This window comes from Sturnira hondurensis, unplaced genomic scaffold (assembly GCF_014824575.4).
Source record: "Sturnira hondurensis isolate 20B ecotype Veracruz unplaced genomic scaffold, ASM1482457v3 Scaffold0005252, whole genome shotgun sequence".
NCBI classification, from domain to species: Eukaryota; Metazoa; Chordata; class Mammalia; order Chiroptera; family Phyllostomidae; genus Sturnira; species Sturnira hondurensis.
The window spans coordinates 4649890-4675418 of NW_028077883.1; the positions used below are offsets into that span (position 1 = coordinate 4649890).

At 35.1% G+C, this 25529-nt stretch overlaps 1 protein-coding gene across 4 annotated transcripts in view; it reads right to left on the bottom strand.

The window, feature by feature from the left end:
* Positions 1 to 219: 219 nt before the first annotated feature.
* C1GALT1 (core 1 synthase, glycoprotein-N-acetylgalactosamine 3-beta-galactosyltransferase 1) overlaps positions 220 to 25529 on the bottom strand; it is a 30069-nt gene continuing 4759 nt past the window's right edge. For 2 of the 4 annotated variants that reach the window (XM_037046419.1, XM_037046420.1), the window contains exons 2-4: positions 14909 to 15145; positions 10870 to 11537; positions 220 to 3875 (exon numbers count right to left, since the gene is read on the bottom strand). In XM_037046419.1, the coding sequence (XP_036902314.1) occupies positions 3657 to 3875; positions 10870 to 11537; positions 14909 to 15145 (1124 nt within the window). In that variant the 3' untranslated portion in view covers positions 220 to 3656. Of the gene's footprint in view, positions 3876 to 7626; positions 7818 to 10869; positions 11538 to 14908; positions 15146 to 17656; positions 17774 to 25529 lie in introns of those variants that run through there. The other 2 variants (XM_037046421.1, XM_037046422.1) reach the window with 2 other exon arrangements.

Genomic DNA, 25529 nt, shown 5'->3' on the forward strand with positions numbered 1-25529 from the left:
AAATAAGAGAGATCTTAATTTAAAAGATAAGTCAGTATCATCATGAAATCTAGTTTTATGTGCTCCATCAAATACGTGAATTTCTTTTCTTTAACAGATCACATAGGACAGTCAACTGATTCTTGAAAGTGATGCAATTTTGATAGTATGAATTAGTAAAAAAAAGTTCTGCATTTTTACAAAACATTTTTCTATCTCTATTTAAAAATTTGTATTAACAACTGTGGACATTTTAATGGCATTCATTTACATATGCTTTTAATGAATTAATATGTACTTACTTAATGAACTGTTCCTGTCCCAACGTGAAATTACTAAACTCGAAGAATTACAGATTTAACTCTGTAGGCCCTGATATTAGCCACTCTAAAAAAGCTAAAGAATTTTGTCAAAATAAATGATCCACTCACCCTTTAAATCATCTTTAAAGTCTTCTACATTTAATACAGTGTAATCTTGGACTACACTATTTAAAACATGCTCTATCTAAATCTTTGAAAAATACCATACTTATGCAGTGATTCTTAGCATGTTTGAAGGATCATCTGCATCAGAATCGCTTAGATCTTAGTGTAAAAAGGTTCTCAAACTAGCATGAATGAGCCTCACCTGGAGGGCTTTTTAAAACGTAACTGCTAGCCTCCAGTCCTAGTTCCTGATTCAGTAGGTCTGGGATCGGGCCCAGGAGAGATAAGATCTCCAACCAGTTCCCGAATGACCCGGAAACTGCAGTTTACACTACACTTTGAGAACCACAGCCCAAGGGCAGCTAATAAGAATTAATAGTGCCGGGCCCTATGCTAGATTCAGAATTTCTGGGCTTGGTTTGAAATCTGAGTTTTACCAAGCTCCCAGGCAAAGACCATAAAAACCACAATTTGATAAGCATTTGGCAATCTGGTTAATTTACTATTACTGGCAAATGAGTAAAAGATGTCACATGTCACTAAGTAAAAATGGAAATAATGCTAAATGACTAACTTCTGGGCTGACATGATACAAAGAACACACAGGCTATGAATAGAAATCTCATTACTAACTTTGTGACAGTGGAAAAGTTACTTTAATTCTGAGCCTCTGTTTTCTCATCTATATAATGGAAATAACACCCAATCTGTGAGGATTGAACACTAATGTACACAGAGTATCTAAGCACAGTACTTGGCATATAGTTCGCATCAGATAAAAACTAGTGACTACTTATAAGAAATGTACAAAATAGTTCCTTCAACACCTGATTTGATTAAAGTAGATTTTTCATTCATTTGAAACAAATATTTACACTCCGAATTAACCATAAAACCTTAAACGTATTGCTCCATCCTCTGGGCCAGACAATGTTCTAAAAGCCATAAATATATTCACTTGTTTAATCCTCATAAAATTCTTGTGAGGTAGGTAATATTATTGTCACTAATTTACAGATGAGGAAATTGAGGCACAGAGAGATTAAGTAAATTGCTCAAGGTTACAAAACTAGTAAGGGATGAAGCAAGAATTTAAATCCAGGCAGTCGGAATCTGGACCCCAGGATTTTTTACATGCTAATTTCTTGTGAGTAAATTCTAATGCTTTTGGATGTTTATGATAAACCATTTACACTTATAGTAGCACAGAAAAGTACAACAGCAAATATGGACTCAAATTCATATGCACAGCAAGGTGAAGAGCTGTTCAAAGAACAGAATGCCTTGAAATTCTGGCAGGTGAAACCACCATGAACACTACGAAAAACAATTTAATGGGTAAAAATTGGTGTAAGTTTCTACAAGATGGGCAGAATATCCATAACTGACCGCTAACAGGAACATCCTCTCAAATACACCATTAAAGAGGTCATGGTTTTGACATGTTTGGCACAATGAACGATTTAGTTAAGCAGAAGGGTCAGTGGTGTGACAGCCATGTAAAATCAGTATAATGATAAACATAAGAGAAATGCAAATCATTTGTAACATGTAACATAGTACTACAGAAAGTCTGTAAAATATTGTTATGATACACTCAGGTAATTTTGGTAAAGATAACAAAAGTGAAAAAAAATTTTCCTTCCAGAAACTCTTTAGATGGTCATATAATTAGAACAAAACATTCATGTATGTGTTTTTGATGGCAGTCTTCAATGGGTATTCTACTCAACTGAAATATCTATGCACCAGCAAAACAAGCATCCCAAAATAGAGGGTGTTGCAAAAGTAGGTTTACAGTTGTAAGTACGCAAAATAGCGTTCATTCTTGTTATTATTTATTAATTATTGTATTATTTTCCATATGAACAACTGTAAACCTACTTCTGCCCCACCCTGTGTATGTAAGCCTGCATCAAAATTCAGATGCTATTCACAAATTATTTGGTCTTTTAATATGTGACATACTTCAGCTTGTTTAAGAACTTTCCATTTTCTAATGTTTTTAATTAACTCTGGGTAAAATCCTACATTTAAATCATTTTGCCAGTGTAACTAATAACCACCTCAGATCCTAAAAATGAATTCCAAACTGCTTTAAACAAATTATGAAAGGCACAAACAAGTTTCTCACAATAGGATAAGAATAAAAGGAACTATAATTACGTGGTTGGAAAGAGTTTTAAATAATCAATTAAAAATGCCACTCAGCATTCCTGAGAGTGGCACTTACGTAAGAAAAGCCCCCCCCCCCAGAGCATTACAGCAACTGTTAGTTACCCATACTCAACAATGGGTAACTATGGGAACAAAATACTTAAAAATCCATGTTTTCCAAATGCTAGCTGAAAATGGTATCCAAGAATGGTTAAACGTACCTAGAAGAGACAGCAGGGACTCAGGATAGATAGGCATACCTAAGGGATACTGTGGGTTCTGTTCCAGACCACCTCAATAAAGTAAGTCTCACAATAAAGCAAGTCATAATCTTTTTGCTTGTGGAGGATCTTGCCTTCAATTCGGTTTAAAAACTACATCTATGAAGTGCAATAAAGCAAAGAACAATAAAGTGAGGTATGCCTATATAATATTTACTATTAATTAGAACCAAGTATGTATATATTACAGTCAAGGACCATGATCATTTCAAAATGTGATTTTATTAATGCACATTAAGACAAGTGCATTCTTATTCTACCTACTTCTGAAAGAAATACTGCCAATTTTAAAGTCACAGCAAAGTTTTGATTAGCCAAAACTGCACACTGGTGTGTGTGAGGGGGAGGGGCAGCAGGGAGTTTGGTTCATTGATACTACGTTGCAAACATGAACTCATGTCTTGAGTTTACAAACAACACCAAAAACAACAATACTTCCTTCTAAAATTTTAAGGCAGATCTGTTTAACATCATGTGTGTGTTACTAATAGGGTGCAGTGATGTTTTAATAATTTTACTGTTTTAGCTTCCCAGTGAAAATAATACATGTGGTCAGGAATAGGCAATAAAATCTTTTCTAGTCCCCCTGCCTAGCCAACATTATAAAATCACAAGTTTTTCATATATATATTACTGTATCAAAAACACATTTTAACAGACCTCACAGCTCATTAAAGCTTCAGTTGACAGTCAATTTATATGAAAGATTTCTAATAAGGAATGTTCACTTAGAATTCTTCACTGGCAGTCCAGTGTTCTATATAAGAAATGCAGAAGTTCTTCAGTGCAATGCTAGACATTTTACCTCTGTTCATTCAGGTTTTCTTTCAAGGTTTCCCAATTTTACTTTTGTATCTTGATTTTTGTATGCTCCACTTATTTCCTTTAGTATATTCTCAGGTAAGGCAGGTTGATATCTGTATAAATATCCATATGGACGTAGATGATAAACGAGGTATTCTAATTCATACATAGTTGTAGGATCAACATAATGAAAAGAAACTGCAAGGTCAGAACAGCAACCAGGCCCCTAAAAAAGTAGTGGAAACAGGCATTATTAATAAGCAGTACACTGTTAAAATACAATATGCACATAGTGATAAAGGAAACACTAATTTTAACAGAATCGAGTAATTAAAGCTGGCAAGGTTTATTTAAAGAGGCACCTAACTTATTAGACATGTGGAAGAAAGGAATTTATAGCGTTCCTCATAATTTGAAACTGGACATAAATATTTCTAACTGAAATAATACTCCCTCATACTCTATAGTGTTTTAACAGGAAAACATCTTGAGGCTTTTTTTTAAGTGAAAGGAGCAGCTAGCTATACAAAGGATAAAGCTCTATTTCTTCAAAGTCTGCTTTCTCTTCACAATTTTCTCACTGTAAATTTTTGCTGGGCTCAGCCTCAGAAAAATACCTTTGGAGCACTCAAGGACTAGAAAGCCTTGCCCATAATGTATCTGCAACCTAATACTTTATCTGCACATTAACCCAAACTGTGTAGTATTTGAGAGTTCTGAGTGAAACCTAGGTTTGAATTCAGATTTTGCCTACTAGTGTATGGCATTAAATCGCTATAAGCTTCAATCTCCCTACCTGCAAAAGATGGTTAAAGAAGATAATGTGTGTGAAATGCCTGGTACTAAGCTTTATATATCATGAATGCTCAATATCTGACCCATTATTGCTAAAACAATAACATTCAGGTGGCCCTCAGTAAGTTAATGGTTAAACCTTTGTTCACTTACGGAATTCTCATATATTCCTAATACAGTTGGTATGAGAACACGTTTAAAACAAGACAGAAAGTACAACAAATAGGAATGGAAAAGCATGAAAATAAAGAAAATAAAGAAAAAAACTGGTCACAGAATTAAACAATCACAAGGTCATTTTGGGGATCAGAATTGATATCTGGAGAATATTTCATCCAGGTGACTCCAACAAAATTCGGATTCTACATAATGTCTTTGCAAGGATCCAGGGAGAAAGACAGTTTGACAAGTTCCCAGAGAAGACTGATATTGACCTATTAAACTGAACATTCAATAATTCATATTTGAAAGTAGGCAGCTTACAATGCAGTAAAAATTACTGAGAAATTGTTCATTATATTTTCTCTGGCCTGATTCTCAACTTTTCCTTTGAAACAAACATTGTGAGATCTTGGACAACTATGTAGGCACCGAAAAATTACCTAGTGTCAACTTTTTAATGCCTTTAGGGAATATAATACAAAAAATATATGAGAATCACAAGTATGACGTATATGTTTATAAGTTTATATGTCATACTTGTGAAACAAGTCATATGCTTATATGTTTATATGTCATGTTTATATGTTTATAAGTCATACTTGTGATATAAGTCAACTTGAGATTATCTAAATCAGCTCTGTCCAATAGGTATATATAAATCACATAACATGCTTTATCCCTGGCTGGTATAGCTCAGTGGATTGAGTGTGGGCTGCAATCTAAAGGGTTGTCGGTTCAATTCCCAATTAGGGAATATTCTGGGTTGCGGGCCAGGTCCCCATTGGGGGTTTGCGAGAGACAACCACACACTGATGTTTCTCTCCCTCTCTTTCTCCCTCCCATCCCCTCTCTCTAAAAATAAATCAATAAAATCTTTTTAAAAAATCACCTAATAATAAATCACATAATGTAGTTTAACATTTTCTAGTAGTCACATTTAAAAAGTAGAAGTAAAATTAATTTGAAGGCATTTTATTTAACGGAATAAATCTGTATTGCTATTTTGTCAGTATGTAATTAATACTTTAAAATTATTAATGAAATCATTCTTGTTAGTTGTGCTAAAACCATGAGATGAGGTGTGAATTTTACACTTAAAGCACATCTCAGTGTGGGCTTGCCACATTTCAAGTGCTCAATAGTTAATGTGCTTAGTGGTTACTATACTGGCCGATGCACAGTAAACTAAAAAAACCCTGACTAATAACAGTTAATTTTAAATTGCTGATCCTCTGTGGAAGCAATTTTGACTCTGAAATTGTAATAATATTTTTATAGGTTTACTGTATTGTTATACCCTATTGCATTATTATTTTCTAATGGATGGCCAGAATACTGTTATTATTAAGCATTATAAGCAATAAAAGATAATAAAACAGCTACAGTTATTAAAAATAAAATAGTCCTTAGCATATAATTATGGTTACCTCAAAAACTCAAGAGTCAAGTGGAAAATCACCTGAAATTAAGAAGCCAAGAACACAGCCAGATTTCAAAGATGCTTTAAAACACCAAAAGCTTTGCTATATACCAATGAAGAAGTTTTAAGAAGCAGCCTAAGTGGAACAGTAACAAAAATAGTAAATATCTAAGGAAATACTTAAGAAGAAGTAAAGTTCTGAAAGAAACTGTAAAACTTCACCAGGGGACCTAAAAGGAAACTTAAAAATCCTGAGCAAAGATGTCCACTGTCCCTAAATTAATAAATTTTTACACAAGTAAATGACATAAGAGCTACCAGAACAATTTAAAAGAGAAACACCCACTCTTAGATTAATAACTTAAATATGTTGTAAAGCTACAAGGTTCAAAACAATATGGCACTGAGCCCAAACCAAACAGAACAATGGAACAGAACTAAATTCCAGACACCAATCCTACTATAAGTATGCAAGAGTGTATGATAAAGAGGTATCTTAAATCAGTAATGAAAGTAAGACTCATTAAAAAACGGTATTGGAATAATTAGTTAACTATTCTAAAAATTCAGGAACTCTCTACCTATGTGCCAGTAAATTTCAGATGAATTAGTCTAAACAACACTGAAGAACTAATAGAATTAAGTCCTATTTATTTCTGACCTACGAAAAAAGCAATTTCACATGCAGAAGCATATATATTTATATATATATAAATGCATACACATCTACTTTAAATCTACTGTATCATGACTGTAAATTCTCTGGTGAAAAGCCTTTTCCCAGGGAATAGACTCACTTACAGGGAAGTGAGCAGGCAGTATGAGAAGTATGAAAAGTTCTGAACCACCAACTTAAAAATGTAACTCTTTGACAACTAGAACAGTGGTCCCCAACCTTTTTGGCACCAGGGACCAGTTTTGTGGAATACAGTATTTCCACAAACTAGGGTAGGGGGGATGGTTTCAGGATGATTCAAACACATTACATTCAACCTCACCTTCTGCTGTGTGGCCCCGTATAGGTCCACAGGCCAGAGGTTGGGGACCCATGAACTAGAATATCTCACTCACTGACTCCAAAAAATTTTCTACACTTTAATTTTTCATGATTACCACAGAGAATGTATGTATGAAATTTAGGATGGATGACTAATAACTTAAGTTTGATAAGAGAGAAGAGGCAACATTAGAAAGTTGGGTCAATTTTGGTACTCCCAAGTCTATTTTACAGCCTTTAATACAACAATAAATTTTTACAGGAAAAACATAAATTTTGCCATATATTTTAAAAACTACTACAATTTAAATGAAAGACACACTACAGAAATATTTATTTTGTTCACATGAAGCATATTGTTAGGTTGGTGGGAGTTCCCATCTACATGTTGGTGGGAATTGTGGGCAGTTCTCTTAAAGGAAAAGGATATTTTACTGGTTACAAAACAGTAACATTTATGATACCCCTTTGCTCTTATTGTACGTGAATCCAATATCAGATAATTTGTGAACCCAATATCAGATAATTTTGGTGAAGTTTTATGCCTTCTGGGGCATTTATTACATCATTTATAATGTTTTTGAGTTTGTATATATTTTTTGGATGCAAAGGGATGCAAAATGATGCAAGAAGGCAAGGGGCCAGGTAACTTTGGAATGGTCAGAATACACTAAGAAAAGTTTACATCAAAAAAGCACCCAAAGTAGCACCTCATTAAAACAGACTATCAAAAGCAGACTATCAAAACACAGGCTTGAAAATGCATCTGTTTCATAGTCTAGAAAATTCTGTATCTACAATAGAAATGAAATGCTAGTATAAGGTTTCAAACAGATTCATTACATACAACTAAATTTTAAAAAATTTATTTAGGAAAGTGGAATTTTAGCCCAACAACAGAATACTTATTCTAACATATCCTCCTATCCCCACCCTTCTGGGGTAGATGTCCCATTAATCATACAGGAGAGCTCAGGATGAAAATAAGAGCTTTTAGAATCAAGGTGGTTTGCAACTATGCTTAAACTACTTATCAGGTGAGGCCAATCACTTCAATTTCCTGAGCCTCAGTTTTGTCACCTTTAAATGCAGAATTACTGTAAGGATCAGGTATCATGTCTGTGTAAGTACCAAGAACACATTACTCTAGTGGGTGGTAGAAGTAGTAAATGGCTTGGTTTCAGTTTCCTGTAAAGTTGATTCCTCTAAAGCCTGGGTCAGATGTAGGTCAGGCTTTCTTAACACCAGTTACACTGACATTTTGGGCCAGATATTTTAATTCTTTGTTGATGGGAGCTGGGCTGTGTGTTGTGGAATGTTTAGCATTCAGTGGGTTATAATCTTGTGGGTTTCTACACACTAGATACCAGCTGTAACCTTCTGGTAAACAACCAAAATGCCTCCAGATTTGCTAAACGCCCTCTGGGTGAAAAACGTCCTCTGGGTGGAATAAACAAACAAAAAAACACCTGGTTGAGCCCTGGCTGGTGTAGCTCAGTGGATTGAGCGCGGGCCTGTGATCCAAAGGAGCGAGGTTTGATTCCCAGTCAGGGCACATGCCTGGGTTGCTGGCCAGTTCCCAGCAGGGGGTGCATGAGAGGCAACCATACATTGATATTTCTCTCCTTCCCTTCCCCTCTAAAGATAAATAAATAAAAATAAAAATCTAAAAAAAAAAAAACCCTGGTTGAGAACTAGCAGGTGATGATTTGAAAGTGTTGACTTGTGAAGAAGGGAATGATAGCACAAAGTACTTACTTGTATCTCAGAGCCAGAAGGAAAGAAGGCACAAGGTCCCAGTAACTTGCCTAAAGGCATTATTAATTGTTGGGTTAGCCAAAAAGTCTGTAAGGTTTTTTCCATAAAATAAAAAACATTTTTCATTTTCACCAACTTTATTGATTTGGTTATTTTGAGTATGTCAGCTATCTCCCATGTGGTATGTTGATTGTTCTCAATGTCTTGATTTGATCACTATCAACTTCAACTGGTGGAGCACTGTCCAACGAGAAATCTCCAGCAGGAACCTTCACAAACCACTTTAGACATGATTGATCAGTCACAGAGCCCTCTCTATACACTGCAAACATGTTTTTTTGCATTTTGGTTGTTTTTACCTTTCCTAAAATAATATAGAATATGCCAAAAATGTTTTGTATTTTCTTCCATCTTCAACGTTAAAGTGGCTACACAAAAATTCACTAATTTTTATATTTTTTAAATGCATGTTGACATGACAGCTGTCACAATATAATCTAACACAGTCGTTTAGGATAAAGTTAAAAACAACTAAGTGCTACTAGAGCCATCTTATGGAAAAAAACAAACGAACTTTTGGCCAACCCAGTAATAACAGAACTGAGATTAAAAGCTAGGTTTCATGATTCCTGGTCTCCTTCATTCACTGCTGCAATGCTTATAATAGCAAAAAACTGGCAATGACCTTTTATCACCAAACAAATGGATAAATTATAGTATATTCATGTATTGTATCAGTATTTTCAACTTTTTTCATGTCATGGCACACATAAACTAATTACTAAAATTCTGCAGCATACCAGAAAATACATTTTTTGCTCATCTGACAAAAAATAGTTGTAATTTTGATTCATGCACACTGGATGGCTATTATGTTGGCCATTGTCATTTTTTTATTTGACAATTTAAAGGAAAAGAGGTCAGTGCCCCTTACTAAAATAATCAGGTATTGCATGTTTTAAAAAATCTTGCAGCACACTGATTGAAAATCACTGGATCAGATTATTACATAGCAGTTAAAATTAATAAAGAAGCAGATAAATAGATTAATTGATAAGTTTTACTGCTGTGTGAAAAGGGCAAATGTACAAGGATACACATAGTATAATTCCATTTATTTAAAAATCTGCACAACAACACTATATATTCTTTGTGGATACATAAACATGTAGAAAATACAAAAACAGGCATGGCAATAATAAGTATTAGATTCATGACAGTGGTTATCTGGAGGAGGAGGTAGAAAAACTGGATTGGGGAGGATACAGAGGCCTCAACTATATCTACACCTTTTTATTTAACAAAATCTGAAGCAAATATAGCATAAGATTAATATCTGGTAAAGCTGGTTTGTGGGTACAAGATATTATTTGAGAAGATATTACTCTTCCCAAATATTTGTACATCTGATTAATTTAATAAAATAATGCACTTTAGATAAAGTTTTCAAGAATGTAAGTTAAGGTGTCAAATAAGAGCCAAGGCTTATTAGATGCTTGTTGTGTAACAGACACTGTGCTACACCGAAATGACAACAGGTAAATCATGTCCATTTTAGAGAAGAGGAAACTGATGCTAGGAAGTTAACCAAATTCTGCCCATCCAAGATCATTCAATTATTAAGTGGGAGAGCAGGACTTGAACCTAGGTCTTTCTGAACCTCAAAGTCTTTTGATGTGTTGTTCCTTAATCACTCAAACTAGAGTATCCCACTCCACTCTGAGTCACGCTATATTCCCTTACCCGGTTTTTTTTCCAGGGCAGTTACCACAATCTAGAATCATATTGTAACTAGATAGTTTTTCTGTTTATTGTATATCTCCTCATCTAGAATGTAAGGTTCATGAGAAGTGAAGCTTGGCCACATCTACGGCTATAGTCTTGGTGCCTGGAATAAAGTAAGTACCAATATTTGTTGAATGACTATTGCTGACACTCTTATTCTCATTTACTTTGGTAAGACTGTCATTCTATGTAAAAAGACTAAAGGAGATAGGGGGTACTAAAGAAACATACACATATTAGCTAATTTTTTAAGTAAGCAAAGTCAGTTGAGTGTTTATATTATAATAAAATGTCTAAACTTACCTCTACAGGAGGATAATAGTTATAATTCCAGTACCAAAATGTTCTAGGCAAATAACCCTTGATTAAGTGGTGTTCTGGTACAAAGGGATGAAAAGTTTCTTTTCCAGTGGTATCTCTGGAATCTCCCGCTTCTACATTTATAATTTCCATGCATCTCCCCAGTGCTAAATCTTCAATGGAGGAACTATGTGTACATTTCTCTGTTTTAAATGCATCAACAAATCTCTTCAAGGCTTCTTTGCTCAGTACATATCCTGCTCCTCCACTCATGTAGCCCTGCTTTACATAGGGCTTAAACCTTCTCCCAAAGTAAATGGGTTCTTCAGGGTTGTGTTTTGAGAGTAGCCATCTCAAATTGTCTAGTATAACGTATGTATCATCATCTGCTTTCAAAAACCAATCAGCATCTTCTAGATAGTGATCATGAACATACTGAAAAGCTTTAATTGTTTTCCAGTACAGCTGGTCTCTGCCTTCTCTGGTTTTTAGTCCCACAGCAGGGAATTCTTTATTTTCTTCTGAACTCATAAACAACACTTTATTACAACGTTGGGCCCATGTAGCTTTGACATGTTTAGCCTTCTTCTCTAGATTTTGGGGCCCTGTCATAACCCAGCAAAGAATTTTAACCTTCTGATAGAGGTTTTCAGCGATGTCTGTGTTCTCATCTATTAAACAAAAAAAAATTAAGTTAAATTTACATATAAGTAAAATCCAAACAAATTATGCTGAAGAAGACATTTTCTTAAACAATTTCAAGGAACCCCCCGCCCCCGCTTCTATTTACCTAGCTACCATTTAGGGATTTAATTTGAAAGAAAGCAAAACTCAACCTAATATGACCTGACATTCTGATTCACTAGTTTCTTGTCAATCTTCAGGAGATCACTGGAGCTAACAAGAGTTGTCACTACGAATTAAATTCTTACTGTTTCTTTGATTCATTGACCAAATAGCAACAGCAACACATGAGAGTTTGTTAGAAATGTAGCATCTCAGGTCCCACCCCAGACCCACTGAAACAGAATCTGAACTTTAACAAGTTCTCCTGGTGATTTGTGCGCATTTCACTGCCTTGATAGAGTCTACTTTTCACTTTATTCTACAAAGAAAGCTCCAGCTGGTTCTTAACAGAAAAATTGACAGAAATTTTTCATTGCTCTGAGTAAACTCTGAAAGGCAGGAAAGACATGCTGCTGAAGTGGCAGTTCATTCTGAAGCTCACAAGAGACCCCTGGAATGAATTTTTACAAGTACTCTCGGAGGTAGCTTTAAAAAGGCTTTCCCAACTACCCCAGTTTGATGAAGAGGCATTAATGCACAGTTGAGATTACTTCTATTAGTAACACACCTCATTACAAAATGAAATCCACCAGTCAGAAAAAGAACAGATGAATAGAGGTAATACTTCCAATATTACCTAGAGTAGTGTTTTTCAAAATATGGGTTTGCAAAGAAATGTATAAGGAGCTTACACTAGAATATAAAGCAGCATATTAATCTTCTCACTGAGGAAGTCTTACTTTCCCCTCCTCCTTCAACAAAAAGCCCTAAAACAGTGAACTCAAATGATCTACATCCTGTATAAGCTCCTTCTCTGGGTGCAGACAGGTAACAATTCACAGGCTGTCATGCCAGGACCGCATTTTGAATAACATGGGTACAGAGGAAGAGTCCAACTATAAGATTCTAGATCAGTACTTGGTGAGGACCAATTTTTACTTCCAATAGTTAGAGAGCTATACTTTTATAAACATGCTAAAAGTGAAACACTGAAAAATAAAATTTTAAAAATATATATAAAATACAAGCCCAAGTAAGTTTTTATATTTAGATTCAGACAAAATTACTGTCAAATTACCATAAAGTTTCTAACTGTTTAAGTGTAATTTCAACACTAATTGAAGTCTGAAAAATCTATACTGCATGTAGCAAAGCTCTAGGTAAAATCCTCAGAAAGCATATCCTTCAAGTTAAGGTCAACCAGTGAGTTACAAAAGCTCAGTCCTATGAAAAATTAACGACAAAGACATAAACTTCTAGTTAACTGATTGAGAGATTCTAGAAGGCAAGGTTGGAAGCAGGGCATGAAAGTGCACTCATGCTCCTCTGAGTATCAAGAATCACAATCTAAAAACAGACAAAATCACCCTATTTCCAGTCAGAGCGCATTCACAATTCTTATACTTGGGAGCCCAATCTCCTAGCTATATAGATGTATCAAATCCTCACTCATTAATTACTTTGTAATAAGCGAGTGCTAGCACAGGAGATAAAAAGATGAGTAACACACATGTGCAAACCTATACTTGCCACATACTAAGGAGATAAAAAGATGCTACAATTTAGGAGGTAAGTACAAAGGGTTTGATGTGCTGTGGGAAAAGAAAGCTGTGGGAACATGGCTAGAAAAGAGAGGAAGGGGAGATAAAGCAATATTAGCAAAAATAAGAGATGATACAGAAAACAGGGCTTTAAATGAGCAGATGTTCACCAAAGCAAAGGACAAAAGGCATGGTCAAGTTTGGCTGAGTGCAGGTACATGGGTTATACTAAAGATCTGAACGAGGGGAAATGCACTATGGATTGAGAAGAAATCTGAAAAATGGTATAGAAGGCGAATTGTTAGATTTAAGTCACAAATGAGATTGACTGGTAAGCGAAGAAAAGCATCTACCATGGCTTCACTTTCTAGCATAGGCAGGTGGTAATGAACTATATAAAATAAGAAAGGAAGTAGAGAAGTTTTAGGAGTAGGAAGGAAAAGAAAGAAAAGGAGTTTATTTGACACGTTAAGTTTGAGGAAAACAGACAACTTTTAGCATCCCCTTCATTTTGTATATGTTCCTGCATTTAAGGACAACCTAGCATAGCCTGCTAGTAGTAGAGGAGCCTTGATCCAATTGATCATTTCAAGACCTGAAGCAATGCTACAGAGCAAGTGCACAGGGATCAAACTGCTTTACAATAAGAACACAGAGCACCTGCTTGGAGCTAAAATACAAACATCTACACAACATAATACAATTTGTAAAAGTGTGCACGTGCTTGGAGCTAAAATACAAACATTTAAACAACATAATACAATTTGTAAAAGTGTGCATGTGCTTGCTAGCTCACAAAACTCACCTTGCCCTAGAACCTCTGCTTGAAGTAGGAAATAGGTAATTTACAGCCAGAAAGGTAAGAGAAACAACTCTTAATACGGATCCTTTGCATCCTAGAGCTCTAATTATTTTCAAGCTGCTTGTGTTCTATTCTTTTTTGTTACATAAACCACAACATTTGAAGAGATCTCTGAACTCTGTTAATGCCTTATAGTATCTAGAGTAGGGTTGAAGATAACGACAGTAAAGAAGAGATGGAAATTAAAACTATAGGGGCTGATGACATCACACAGGCAAAGAAGAGCCAACGGACAGAAACTTGGAGAAAACCTACACTTAATGGGCACACAGAGGACTTGAGAAAATCTAGTTAGAGATATGAGGACAGGAAAAAATGAAGTCATAAAACATACCTAGCTTTCTAATTCCTTAGTTTTTTATTATTCTCAAAAGGAAAAATGATTAGTGATATTAACTATTAATAAAAATATAAACTGAAATTTATATATAACTCTTACGTTTCTCTAAGAAAGCATGACAAGCAAAAACTAATACCAAAATAAGATGAAAGCAAAATTCAAAGATACAAACTATGATAACAAAATTAGACTAAACAAAAATTTTCAGAAACAAATCTAGTCTGAACAGTTTTGGCTTTCCCAAAATTACAGCTTCTGAACTGTTCCTCCTGAAAAATAAATTCAAAATTAATATTTTACTACATAATACATCTAGGTTTTAGCAATTTCCTTTTCTGAGGCAAACCAAGAATGTCATTTAATATCTGGAATTAAGATCATTTTTATCAAAAAATATAGTGCAGTAAATTAAAATACAGTGTGATATAATTAAATTCACATAACGTTTCCCAAATTTTCCAATACTTACACAGACTGAAAAATATGATTTATGTTTAATTCTTTAAACTGTACCTTTATGTTGGCTAGCATCTGCATTGAAGTTCATCTGCCCTTTTAGATGATTCTGTTCATTATCATCTGAATGTCCAGCATGAGGATCATTATGAAGAATCTTAGGCTGGGTGTCACCCTGTTCTCCTAACAAAATACTAAATAGCTGAGAACATAAAACAAATCCAATTGCTGATCCACAGAGGAAGATTAAAAAATTCAGCCAAGATTTAGAGGCCATTTCCCGAAAGTGAATTTCTGTAAGAAAAAAAAATAGTGGGATGTTATAAATTATAGATCACTACACATACCAAAAGTAAAAAGTCTGATAACTTAGCTACACTGGAAAGTTAATTCCTTTCCTATGAGAATATATCTAAGAGTATTTAACTTTTACCTATAAGTTTATCCCTTTGCTGATAAAACAGCACATTATGGACCAGTCAATAAAATGAATAATCATTGCTGGGGTGGGACATGAGTGAATATGAGTATGAGAAAACATGATTCAATCAGGATCACTTGAGGGGCATTTAAAAAAATACAGATTTCCTGGCTCAATGATTGAGATTTCAGATATAAAAAAAAGTGCTGGGACAACTGAAATTTTTATTTTTACTTTATTAAGGAAAAGCTTTGTGTTATCCACTGTTTAAATAAAAAAGCACACAATAAAGCATTGCATTAAGAAAGAAATTACCTGAAATCCCATCAATGAGAAACAACTCTTGGTGAATACCATTACAGATATGAATAGCATCTTTAAAAATAACACAGAAAGAGATAGAAGGAGAGATAATTATAGCTAACATTTGAGTCCTGTACCATAAACTAAAGACTGTGAATCCCATTTCATAGATGAACTTAGAGAGGTTAGTAACCTTTCTCAGGCTCGCATTAGTGGCCTAAATCAAGAATTCAGACTCTTCATCATTTTGCTACAGCTTTACAGAATTTGGATGTATACCAGTTATGCTACTTTAAAGACTTAACATATTAAGTTAGATTTACTTGAATGTATTTTTTTTTAAAAAGGGAAATGATGCAATCTAAACAAACTCTGATTGTCAGCTACACATTTCTGACATTTACCTCTCTTGAGCAGTCCTCCTTTAAATGACCCCTTTGAAGATAAAGATTATGAAAAACATAAAACAATTGAAGGCATGTACTAAACTTGTATGATTAAAAACTAAATAATGTTGGTAAAAAAATCAAACAAGACCTAACTAAATAAACGGGGAGGCAGAGCATGTTCAGGCATTAGAAGACTAAACACAGTAAAGATGTCAATTCTCCCCAACTAGATGCACGGGTTTAATGCAATTTCTATGAAAATCCCTTCAAGATTTCTTATACAGACAAGATTATTCTAAAATTTACATATTAAGGCAAATAAACTAGAATAGCTACAATTTAAAAAGAGAAGAATATGGGAAGAATCAGTCTACCTGTGTTTAAGACATCATATAGTGACTGAAACATTCTCTGTTATCTATGATTCTGTTCCTGTTCTGCTTGCTCGTTAATCTTCTTTTTTAGATTCAATTGTTGATAGATATTACTGCCATTTTCCTGTTCAGATTTTTGATCTTCTCCTTCTTAAAGAAGACCCTTTAACATTCCAAATAATACCGGCTTGGTAGTGATGAACTCCTTTAGCTTTTTCTTGTCTGGGAAGCCCTTTATCTGTTCTTAAATTCTAAATGATAGCTTTACTGGGTAGAGTAATTTTGGTTGTAGGTCCTTGCTTTTCATCACTTTGACTATTTCTTGTCAATCCCTTCTGGCCTGAAAAGTTTCTTTGAGAAATCAGCTGACAGTCTATGGAAGCTCCCTTGTACATAACTAAATACCCTTCTCCTGCTGCTTTTAAGATTCTCTTTGATCTTTGGCATTTTAATTATGATGTATCTTGGTGTGCGCCTCTATGGGTTCATCTTGTTTAGGACTCTCTTGTGCTTCCTGGACTTGTATGTCTATTTCTACCACTAGGTTAGAGCAGTATTCTGCCATTTTTTAAACAGGTTTTAATTTCTTGCTCTCTTCTCCTTCTGGTACTCCCATGATGAGAATGTTGGTACATTTGAAGTTGTCCCAGGCACTTCTTACACTATCTTTATATTTTTGGATTCTGTTTCCTTTTTGCTGCTTTGATTAGGTGTGTTTTGTTTTTTGCTTCCTTATATTACAAATCACTGATTTTAGTCTTGACTTCTTCTACTCTACTGTTGATTCCCAGTAAATTATTCTTCAATTAGTGTATCCTTCATTTCTGACTGGTTCTTTTTTTATGCTGTTGATGTTCTAAGTTCATTGAGCATCATTACAAGCACTGTTTTGAACTCTGCATCTAGGAGATTGCTTGTCTTCACATTGTTTAGTTCTTTATCTGGAGTTCTGTTCTGTTTTTTCATTTGGGCCATGTTTTTTTATCTCCTTATTTTGGCAGCCTCCTTATGTTTGTTTCTATGTATTGGGTAGAGCTGCTACATTTCCCAGACTTGGTAGACTAATGTAGTAGATGTCCTATAGGGTCCAGCAGCACAGTCACCCCTATCACCCAAGCTGGGCACTCCAGATGTGTCCCCCATGTAGGTTGTATACCCTTCCCCTTGTAGTTGAGTCCTGATTGCTCTTGGCATGTGAGTGGAAGGGATTTACCTAGGCCAATCACCTACAAGGACTGGCTGTGACTACTGACCACCAACTGCTCACCACCATGGAGGATCAGCTGTGCAGAGGCCCAACCCACAAAGCAGGACTTACTTGAGCAGGCTCTGTGCCTGTAGAATCTGCCTCTTTAGTGTGTCTCTTGTGAAGGTGGTTGGGTGGTAGTGGTTCAATGTAATCTGAAGTCATCCACTGGATGTATAGGCTCTGGGGCTTGCCGGGAGGTATAGGCCAAGGTCAGCCACCACATGTATTCTGCCCAAGGCCACCCAGCATAAACTACAAACAAAATCTGCAGATGGCCGCTACTTGTGCTGAGCTTGGAGGTACCCAAGTAAAGCCAAGCTGTGAAGCAAGGCCAGCTGTTGCTAATACTGGGCTTGGGGCCACTTAGGTACAGGGCTCAAACACACAAGCCACATGCTGCCTGTTTGAGAGAATTTAGGAAAATCTCAAGTTTGAACCACGTAAGTCATTCGTATGGAAAAGCCAGTGGAAATAGCTTGGGTGGGCCCTGAAGTTGGATCAGGCAGGGCCTCAGGGAATCACCAGGGAGAGGTAAACAGAGTGAGCCAAACTGATGGAATTGCAGATATGGCATCCTCCTGCTGGCTGCGGGGGGGCTCATCAAAGAAACAATGGTCTGTGCTAACACTCTTGTCCGAGGGAAAACTACCTCCTCAGTTGTTGCCCTGATGCCAAACAATTCAGTTCCTCCCTGTATAACTCTGGTGCCTTTCAAGTAGCTGTCCCAACGCTGGAGCTCAGAGGGAGTATGTCCAAGTGCAAGCCCAAAAGTAACTGCATGAGACTTCAGCAACTTCCATGTTCCCCAGCCTCAAGTCCTGCTGGTTTTCCCAAGCAATTGTTATGGGGACTTTTCTTCCTGGCATTGGACTCCCGGGCTGGAGGGCCCTGTGTGGGGATGGGACCCCCTTTTCCTCATAGGGGACCTCCACAGTCAAGATATCCCTCCCACTGTTTATCTGCCACATGCACTTGTGGAACCAGCCTTTCTGTGTCTCCACCCTACCAGCAGTGTCAGTGTGGCTTCTTCTTTACACTCCTAGCTGTACGCCTTCCATTCAGCCAGATTTCAGGTTGTTCTGACTGATTGTTGTTCTGTAGTTTAGTAATTTTGATGCGGTTGTGGCAGGAGTTGAGCACCCACCACATCTTGATATGCTGACAACTTGACTAAAAGTGAGACCTGAATATTTAAAGGTCTTATATATAACTCAGAAAAACCTAATATGGATGACTCAGTACTGAGAGAGATACTGAACTTCATGCTTAAAGAAAAAACAAAACATAAAAACTCTAATTATCCAAAAAAAAGAAAGTCAAAGGCAAAATATCAGGCAGAACTACAAAAGAAAAAAATTAACAGGTAATTTTCTCCTCTTTTGGCTAAAAAACAAAACTACACTAAAAAACACTGGAAAAACCCTAAGCAGGCCAATAGACTTACATTATCAGTAATATGTCATTCAAAAATCAAGAGAACAGAAAGACATTTTCTAATATGAAATGACTCAGTACATATATACTCTAAGTACCACCACCTACCTAGTGATATAATTCATCTGAGAGTCAAATTCAGATTTAACTGAATTTAAAGAAAAACACAAAATTCACAAATAAATAAATCATTCAATGAAAGCGTTAGCATACAACATGAAAGGCTATAATCCTTTCCAATATAAAACTGTGGAGTAAACGTGTGTGGTAATTATGAAATGTTATTATCCTGAAAAGAAAAGCTACAGAGAATAAAGTATATTTAACTATAATACACCTAGGCAGCAAAGACATAAACGAAAAAGAAGTGGGGATTGGAGAGAATATGCTAAGAAGTACTCTGATGATATCATAGTACTTCAAAGGGATAACAGTTTTTAAGTTTAATTATAAAAATCTTCAAATGCATATGAAAGTATAATAATGAACCCTCATATATGCATCACAGATTGAATTATAATATGAAATGTGCTATGTTTACTTCATTCATTATTTTGTCAATTAATTAGAATTTTAGTGCTTATCCCAGATATCAAGTCATTTCATCTCACATACTTTAATATACTCTGAAAATATGAAATGTTATAAGCCACAATGCCATTATGAAGTGCCTAACAAAATTAACAATAATTCTTTGACCTTATTCAAACCACAGTCTGATAAAATTTCCCCAACTGTCTTCCACAATCAAATTGCATCAATTAACTAACAAATGTCTTTTTTTACAGTTGGGTTCATTCAAATCAGGATTCGAACTACATCAACATTTACAGATAATATGAAAAACCAAGAGAACACATTATATGACAAACAGTTGTTAAGAATGAAAGCCCAAATTAAACACGTATTTTTCTTAAAAAAGCAAATTATCAAAGCTGACTCAAAATACACATGTAAATGGGCAAAAAAACCACAGTGGAAATAAAGAATGCTAATCCTGTCAAACAGTCAGACTTCAAAAATATCCAGGATATCTCAATCTTCCAAAGAACTTAATTTTTAGGCTACATAAATCATTCTAAAAAATTAAGTCATAGACTTTAGCCAACTCTTTTTTTTTATGTAAAAACTTGATATCAATATTTCACAAAATGGGCCCTCAAAATCAATAGCACATTAAACCTCAGTTAAATACTTCAAAATAATACATTATCAAAGAGAATGTAGCCCAATTGTTAGTGATCATCTTAAATTGGGTTATGTGGAAGCAAACTCTGAGATGAGGCATTTGTATTAAAGTGACTTAATTAGAAATTACTCCCTATAAAAACTTGTAAGGAACTAAGACAGAGAAGGAAAAGAAGCCAAGCAAGGGTAAATATCAGGAAAAGTCTGTGGTATCTTATGGAAGATACCACATCTTACCCCATAGAAGATAATTTTAGCTCACTGCAGTACAGTTCTGGAGGTAATGTAGGCTATACTTCAGAGATGTACCAACACGATCGACCATTGGTTAACGGCTGTCCTCAGGAAACAAATTTCCCAGACATTTCCACAGCCTGTACATTGGCAAAATAGGCTCTGGCAATGTGAGGGCAGCCCTGCAAAAAAAGAACCTTAGGAGAGAGATACTGGGAGTGAAAATACAACACGAACCGATGAAGAGGAAGGATATACAGGCAAGCCTAAGGACGCATTAGCATAATCTGCCACACTGATTTCAGGAGAGCGGAAGTTAAAATCTACTTGGTTTAGATTTGCACTATGGATTCCTCAAAAGGTTCAGCAATGAAGTCATTCCAGATGGATCATCTTGCAGTGAAGACCACTGGTGATAAGTGTAAGAACATGCAGGGAGACTTCAATTCGTATTTTAGTTATCTACTCTAATATATTAATGGCCAGTTAAGGATCACCAGATATTTTAAGGAAAGTCTCTAATATAAAAGAAAAGGACCAAGCTACTCAAATTTAAAACAACTTAGACTATGCAATGAGACGAAAACAAAAAAACAAGAAAGAAAAAACTATCATTAAAATCCTGAGACAAAAAAAGCCATGCCATTTTATTCATAAGAACAAATTACAAGCTTTAAAAATATGCTGAGAATATAAAGAATTCCTACAAATTAAAACTTAAGAAAATAAAAACCTCAGTAAAGCAGCTATAGGACAATGTTAAGGAAATTGCCCCCAAAGTGAGCAAAGCAAAGATAATAGAAAATAAAAAAGAAAATAGATAACTGAAGATCAGCTTAGAGTTACAGATAAAAGAGGGATAAGGACATCAAAAACTAAATATCTCATGGAAGTTTCTAGACTGAAAAGATCCAATGATACCCAGCACAGTGAACAAAAATACTATCACAAAACTTCAGAAACCATTCCGTACATTGGCAAAGTAGGCTTTGGCAATGTGAAGGCAGCACTGCAACAAAGAACTTTAGGAAACCATTCTGTAAGCTTTCAGAGAAAGGGGCAAAAGACAAGAGATCAGGAGTTAAATGGTTTTGTACTTTTATACACAACAAAGCCAGAAAAAAATGTAGAAATGCCTTCAAAATTCTGAGGAAAAGAACTTCCAATCTGGAATTTTATACCCAGCCAGACTATCCAACAAGTATACGGGATGAATAAAGATATTTTAAAGACATGACAGACCTTGGTTACTGATTCAGTATACCATACTGTGTCTACTTAAAAGCTCTAGTAATAAAGTTGAGCATGCTGTTTGAGATGCACATCTGGAGCCCCAGGAAAACACTCACACTTGGTCATTTGTATATTGGGATTAAAAAATTATAAATAACAGTCAAATCTAAAGTACAATCTAGCAAATAAAAACAGGTAACAGTGAGTTATTAGCCAATGTAAAAATTATTATTCTAAGTGCTTTAAGTTAATTCACTTAATCATTAATCACTTAAATATAATACAGGAAAAAAGAGTTGTATAAATTCCTAATTATTATTATTTTTTACTATTACTATCTTTTACTAAAAAATAATTACTATTATTTTTAATAGTTTGCCATGTGGCCTGACACTACAAAAAACTCAAAAGACAAGTTAAGGTTTTCTTTAGCATATTCCCTTCTTTGCCTTCAAATGTTTATTTCAGTGACTCAACTCTGAGATGAAACTTTCATTCCTTCACCATTCTAGGCTGTTATTTTACTTCTCTTCACTAACAACTTCACTGAGTTTTCACATAGCAGTCTTATTTAAAAACATAAAACTTTCTGTCCTGGCTGGAGTAGCCGGTGGATTGAGCGCTGGCCTGTGAACCAAAGGGTCACCAGTTTGATTCCCAGTGTAGGGCATATGCCTGAGTTTCAAACCAGGTCCACAGTTGGGGGCATGTAAGATGCAACCACACATTGATATTTCTCTTCCTTTCTCCCTCCCTTCCCATCTCTAAAAATAAATACATAAATTCTTAAAAAATAAATAAAAATATAAAACTTTCTAAAGCCACAGGATCTAGTCCATATTATTTGGTACACAAGATCTGACTCTATTTTACCTTCATGCCCTCTTACTTCTGATACTTACTACCCATAAAGCCCATATCCACCCATCTGCCAAGTATGTCATGGCCTTTTGTATGGATGCCTTTGGACATTCTGTTTTTTCTCCCTGAAGTGCCCTCTTTGATTCTGGATAGATGCATAATTATCTTTGAAGGTTACCTACCCACAGTAACCTACAGATTCATTGCAATCTCTACCAAAATCCAACAATTTGGTAGAAATAGAAATACCCATCATAAAATTCACATGGAGTTTCAATGTACCCCAAAAAGCCAAAACGATTTTGAAAAAGAAGAATAAAGCTGGAGGATTCACATTTCCTGATTTCAAAACCGACTACAAAAGCTACAGTGATCAAACAGTGTAGCACTGGCATAAAGACACACATACAGACCAACGGGATAAAATAGAGAGCCCAGAAATAAGCCCTCATATTCACTGTCACCAGATTTGTGTCAAGGGGGCCAAGTCCACAGAATGGGCAAAGAACAGTCTTCTTAACAAAATGTGCTGGGAACACTGGACATCCACGTGCAAAAGAATGAAGTTGGACCCTTACCTAATACCATATACAAAAATTAATTCAAAATCGATCAAAGACCTAAACATAAGTCTAAAACTATAAAACTCTTAGAAGAAAACACAGTACTAAAGCTTCCTGACATTGGAAATGGCAATAATTTCTTGGATATAACATCAAAGGCACATGTAACAACAGCAATGTAGTCACAATGGACTTTATGAAAATGTTAAGTTTGTATGCCAAAAGATAGTAATAAGAGAGTAAAAAGGCAACCTACAAAAAAAAGAAAACACTTTCAAATCATGTATCTGATATGACTTGACTTTATGAGATACCCAGTTAAAATTTACAGAGAGAAAGTAGAATGGTGGTTGCCCAGGACTGGGGAAGGGAAACAATAGGGAGTTACTGTTTAATGGGTGCAGAGTTTCAGCTGCACAACAATATAAATGTACTTAATACCATTAAGACTTACACTTAAGAATAGTTAAGTTGGTAAATTTTATGTGTATTTTATGGTGATAAAAAATGCTGGAAAAGACAAATCAATAATAAAGATGTTAATTTCTTCCAAAGTAATCTACATACTAATGTATCCCAACAAAAAAAAAGATTTCAAAATTTTAAATAACTTGGTAAAAAGTATTGAAAAAGTATAGAAAAATAAACATGTGAACATGAAAAATTGTGGAGAAGGGTATGGGGGGTAAACTAAGTCTACCAGACCCATTTAAAATATAATATTTTAAAAAATTAATCATGTAAAAATTATTCTAAATGTTGTTTGGAAAAATAAACATGTGAGTATACTGGGAAATTTTTGAACAGGTATTGGGAGTGAGAAGGTAGATCAGGTTGATCAGATATTGAAATATATCACCTAAAATAAACAGTGGTAAAGTAATAAAAATAATTTTACATTCAGGTGAAACAGGCATATCAGTGTATCTGAATATGTATAACAATTTTTTAAATGTGTGTTAATTAATACAAAAGACTTAGTGCTGAGAAACTTTTTTTTCTCTACAACCAAACTGTCAGAAAGTGTATCAATGATATTACAGCATCCTACTCTTGTACAGATGGATCATTAATAAAACAGAAGCAGCCTCAATTTCTAAATCAGTCAGATAAGGGTTTTCCAGACAGAACATTCTGCATTTATCTTAACTTTGTAGTCTCCAAGGCAACAAGTGTGATGTTAATTAACCCCCTGACACACAGTCTCCCTGTGCTTTAAACCTACCAAATATTGATTCATTTAAATTTTACCTAAGATGAAATAATCTATTGAAAAAAAGCAAGTACAGCCCTGACTGGTGTGACTTAGGGGATTGAGTGCCAGCCTTCAAACCAAAAGGCCGCTTGTCTGATTCCGAGGTCCAGGGCCCACGCCTGGGTTGCGGGCCAGGTCACCAGTTGAGGGTGTGTGAGAAGCAACCCACTGATGTATTTCTTGAACACGGATGTTTCTCTCCCTTTCCTTCTCCTTCCCTGCCCCTTTCTCTAAAAATGAATAAATAAAATCTTTTTTTAAGTACATATGGAAATTTAATACACAATACACATAGCATTTCAAATCAAGAAAAACATGTCTTATTCAAGAAATTATATTGAATTAATCTTTTGGGAAAAAGTAAAATGCAACCAGCTGGATCCCTACCGTTCTCTTTCAAATTCCAAATATTACCAAGATTTCAATATTTAAAAAATAAAATTAAAACAAAACTAGAAGACAACATCTTTTTACATCATGAATTGAGATCTTTCCAAAACTCAAAAGCTGTGACTATAGAAAAACTGTATGAGGTTATTCTCTGGATAAATTTCTGGCAGTGAAATTGCTGGTTCAAAGGTCTGTACAGGAACAAAAAAAGTGTCATACAGAAAAAAAAATCAACCTAATATAAAAACAGCTTTTAGCCCTGGCTGGTGTGGCTCAGCAGATTGAGTGCTGGCCTGAGAACTAAAGGTCCACCAGCTGGATTCCCAGTCTAGGACACATGCCTGGATTGCGGGCCAGGTCCCCAGTAGGGGGCTCTGAAGAGGCAACCATGTAAACTGTCTCTTTCCCTCCCTTTTTCTCTCCCTTCCCTCTCTCTAAAAATAAAGAAATAAAATCTAAAAATAAAGTATAAAAAGTACAAACAGATTTTTAAAAAAGCATTTACAAAAAAAGAAAAATACAGTGGTCAATGATATTTACATTTCATTCACATTAAAGAAACGTAAATTAAATGAAGATACTATTTTTAATTTAACATACTGGCAAAACAAATTGAACTTTAGTAACACCCAGTATTGACAGAGATATGAGAGAAAACTGGCACTCATACATTCTTTCTCACAATATTTACTATCTTTTATAAGGGCAATTTGGCATTATCTTTTAAAAATTTTAAATAAATATGCCTTGACCCATCATTTCATAATTAGAAATTTCTCTTAGG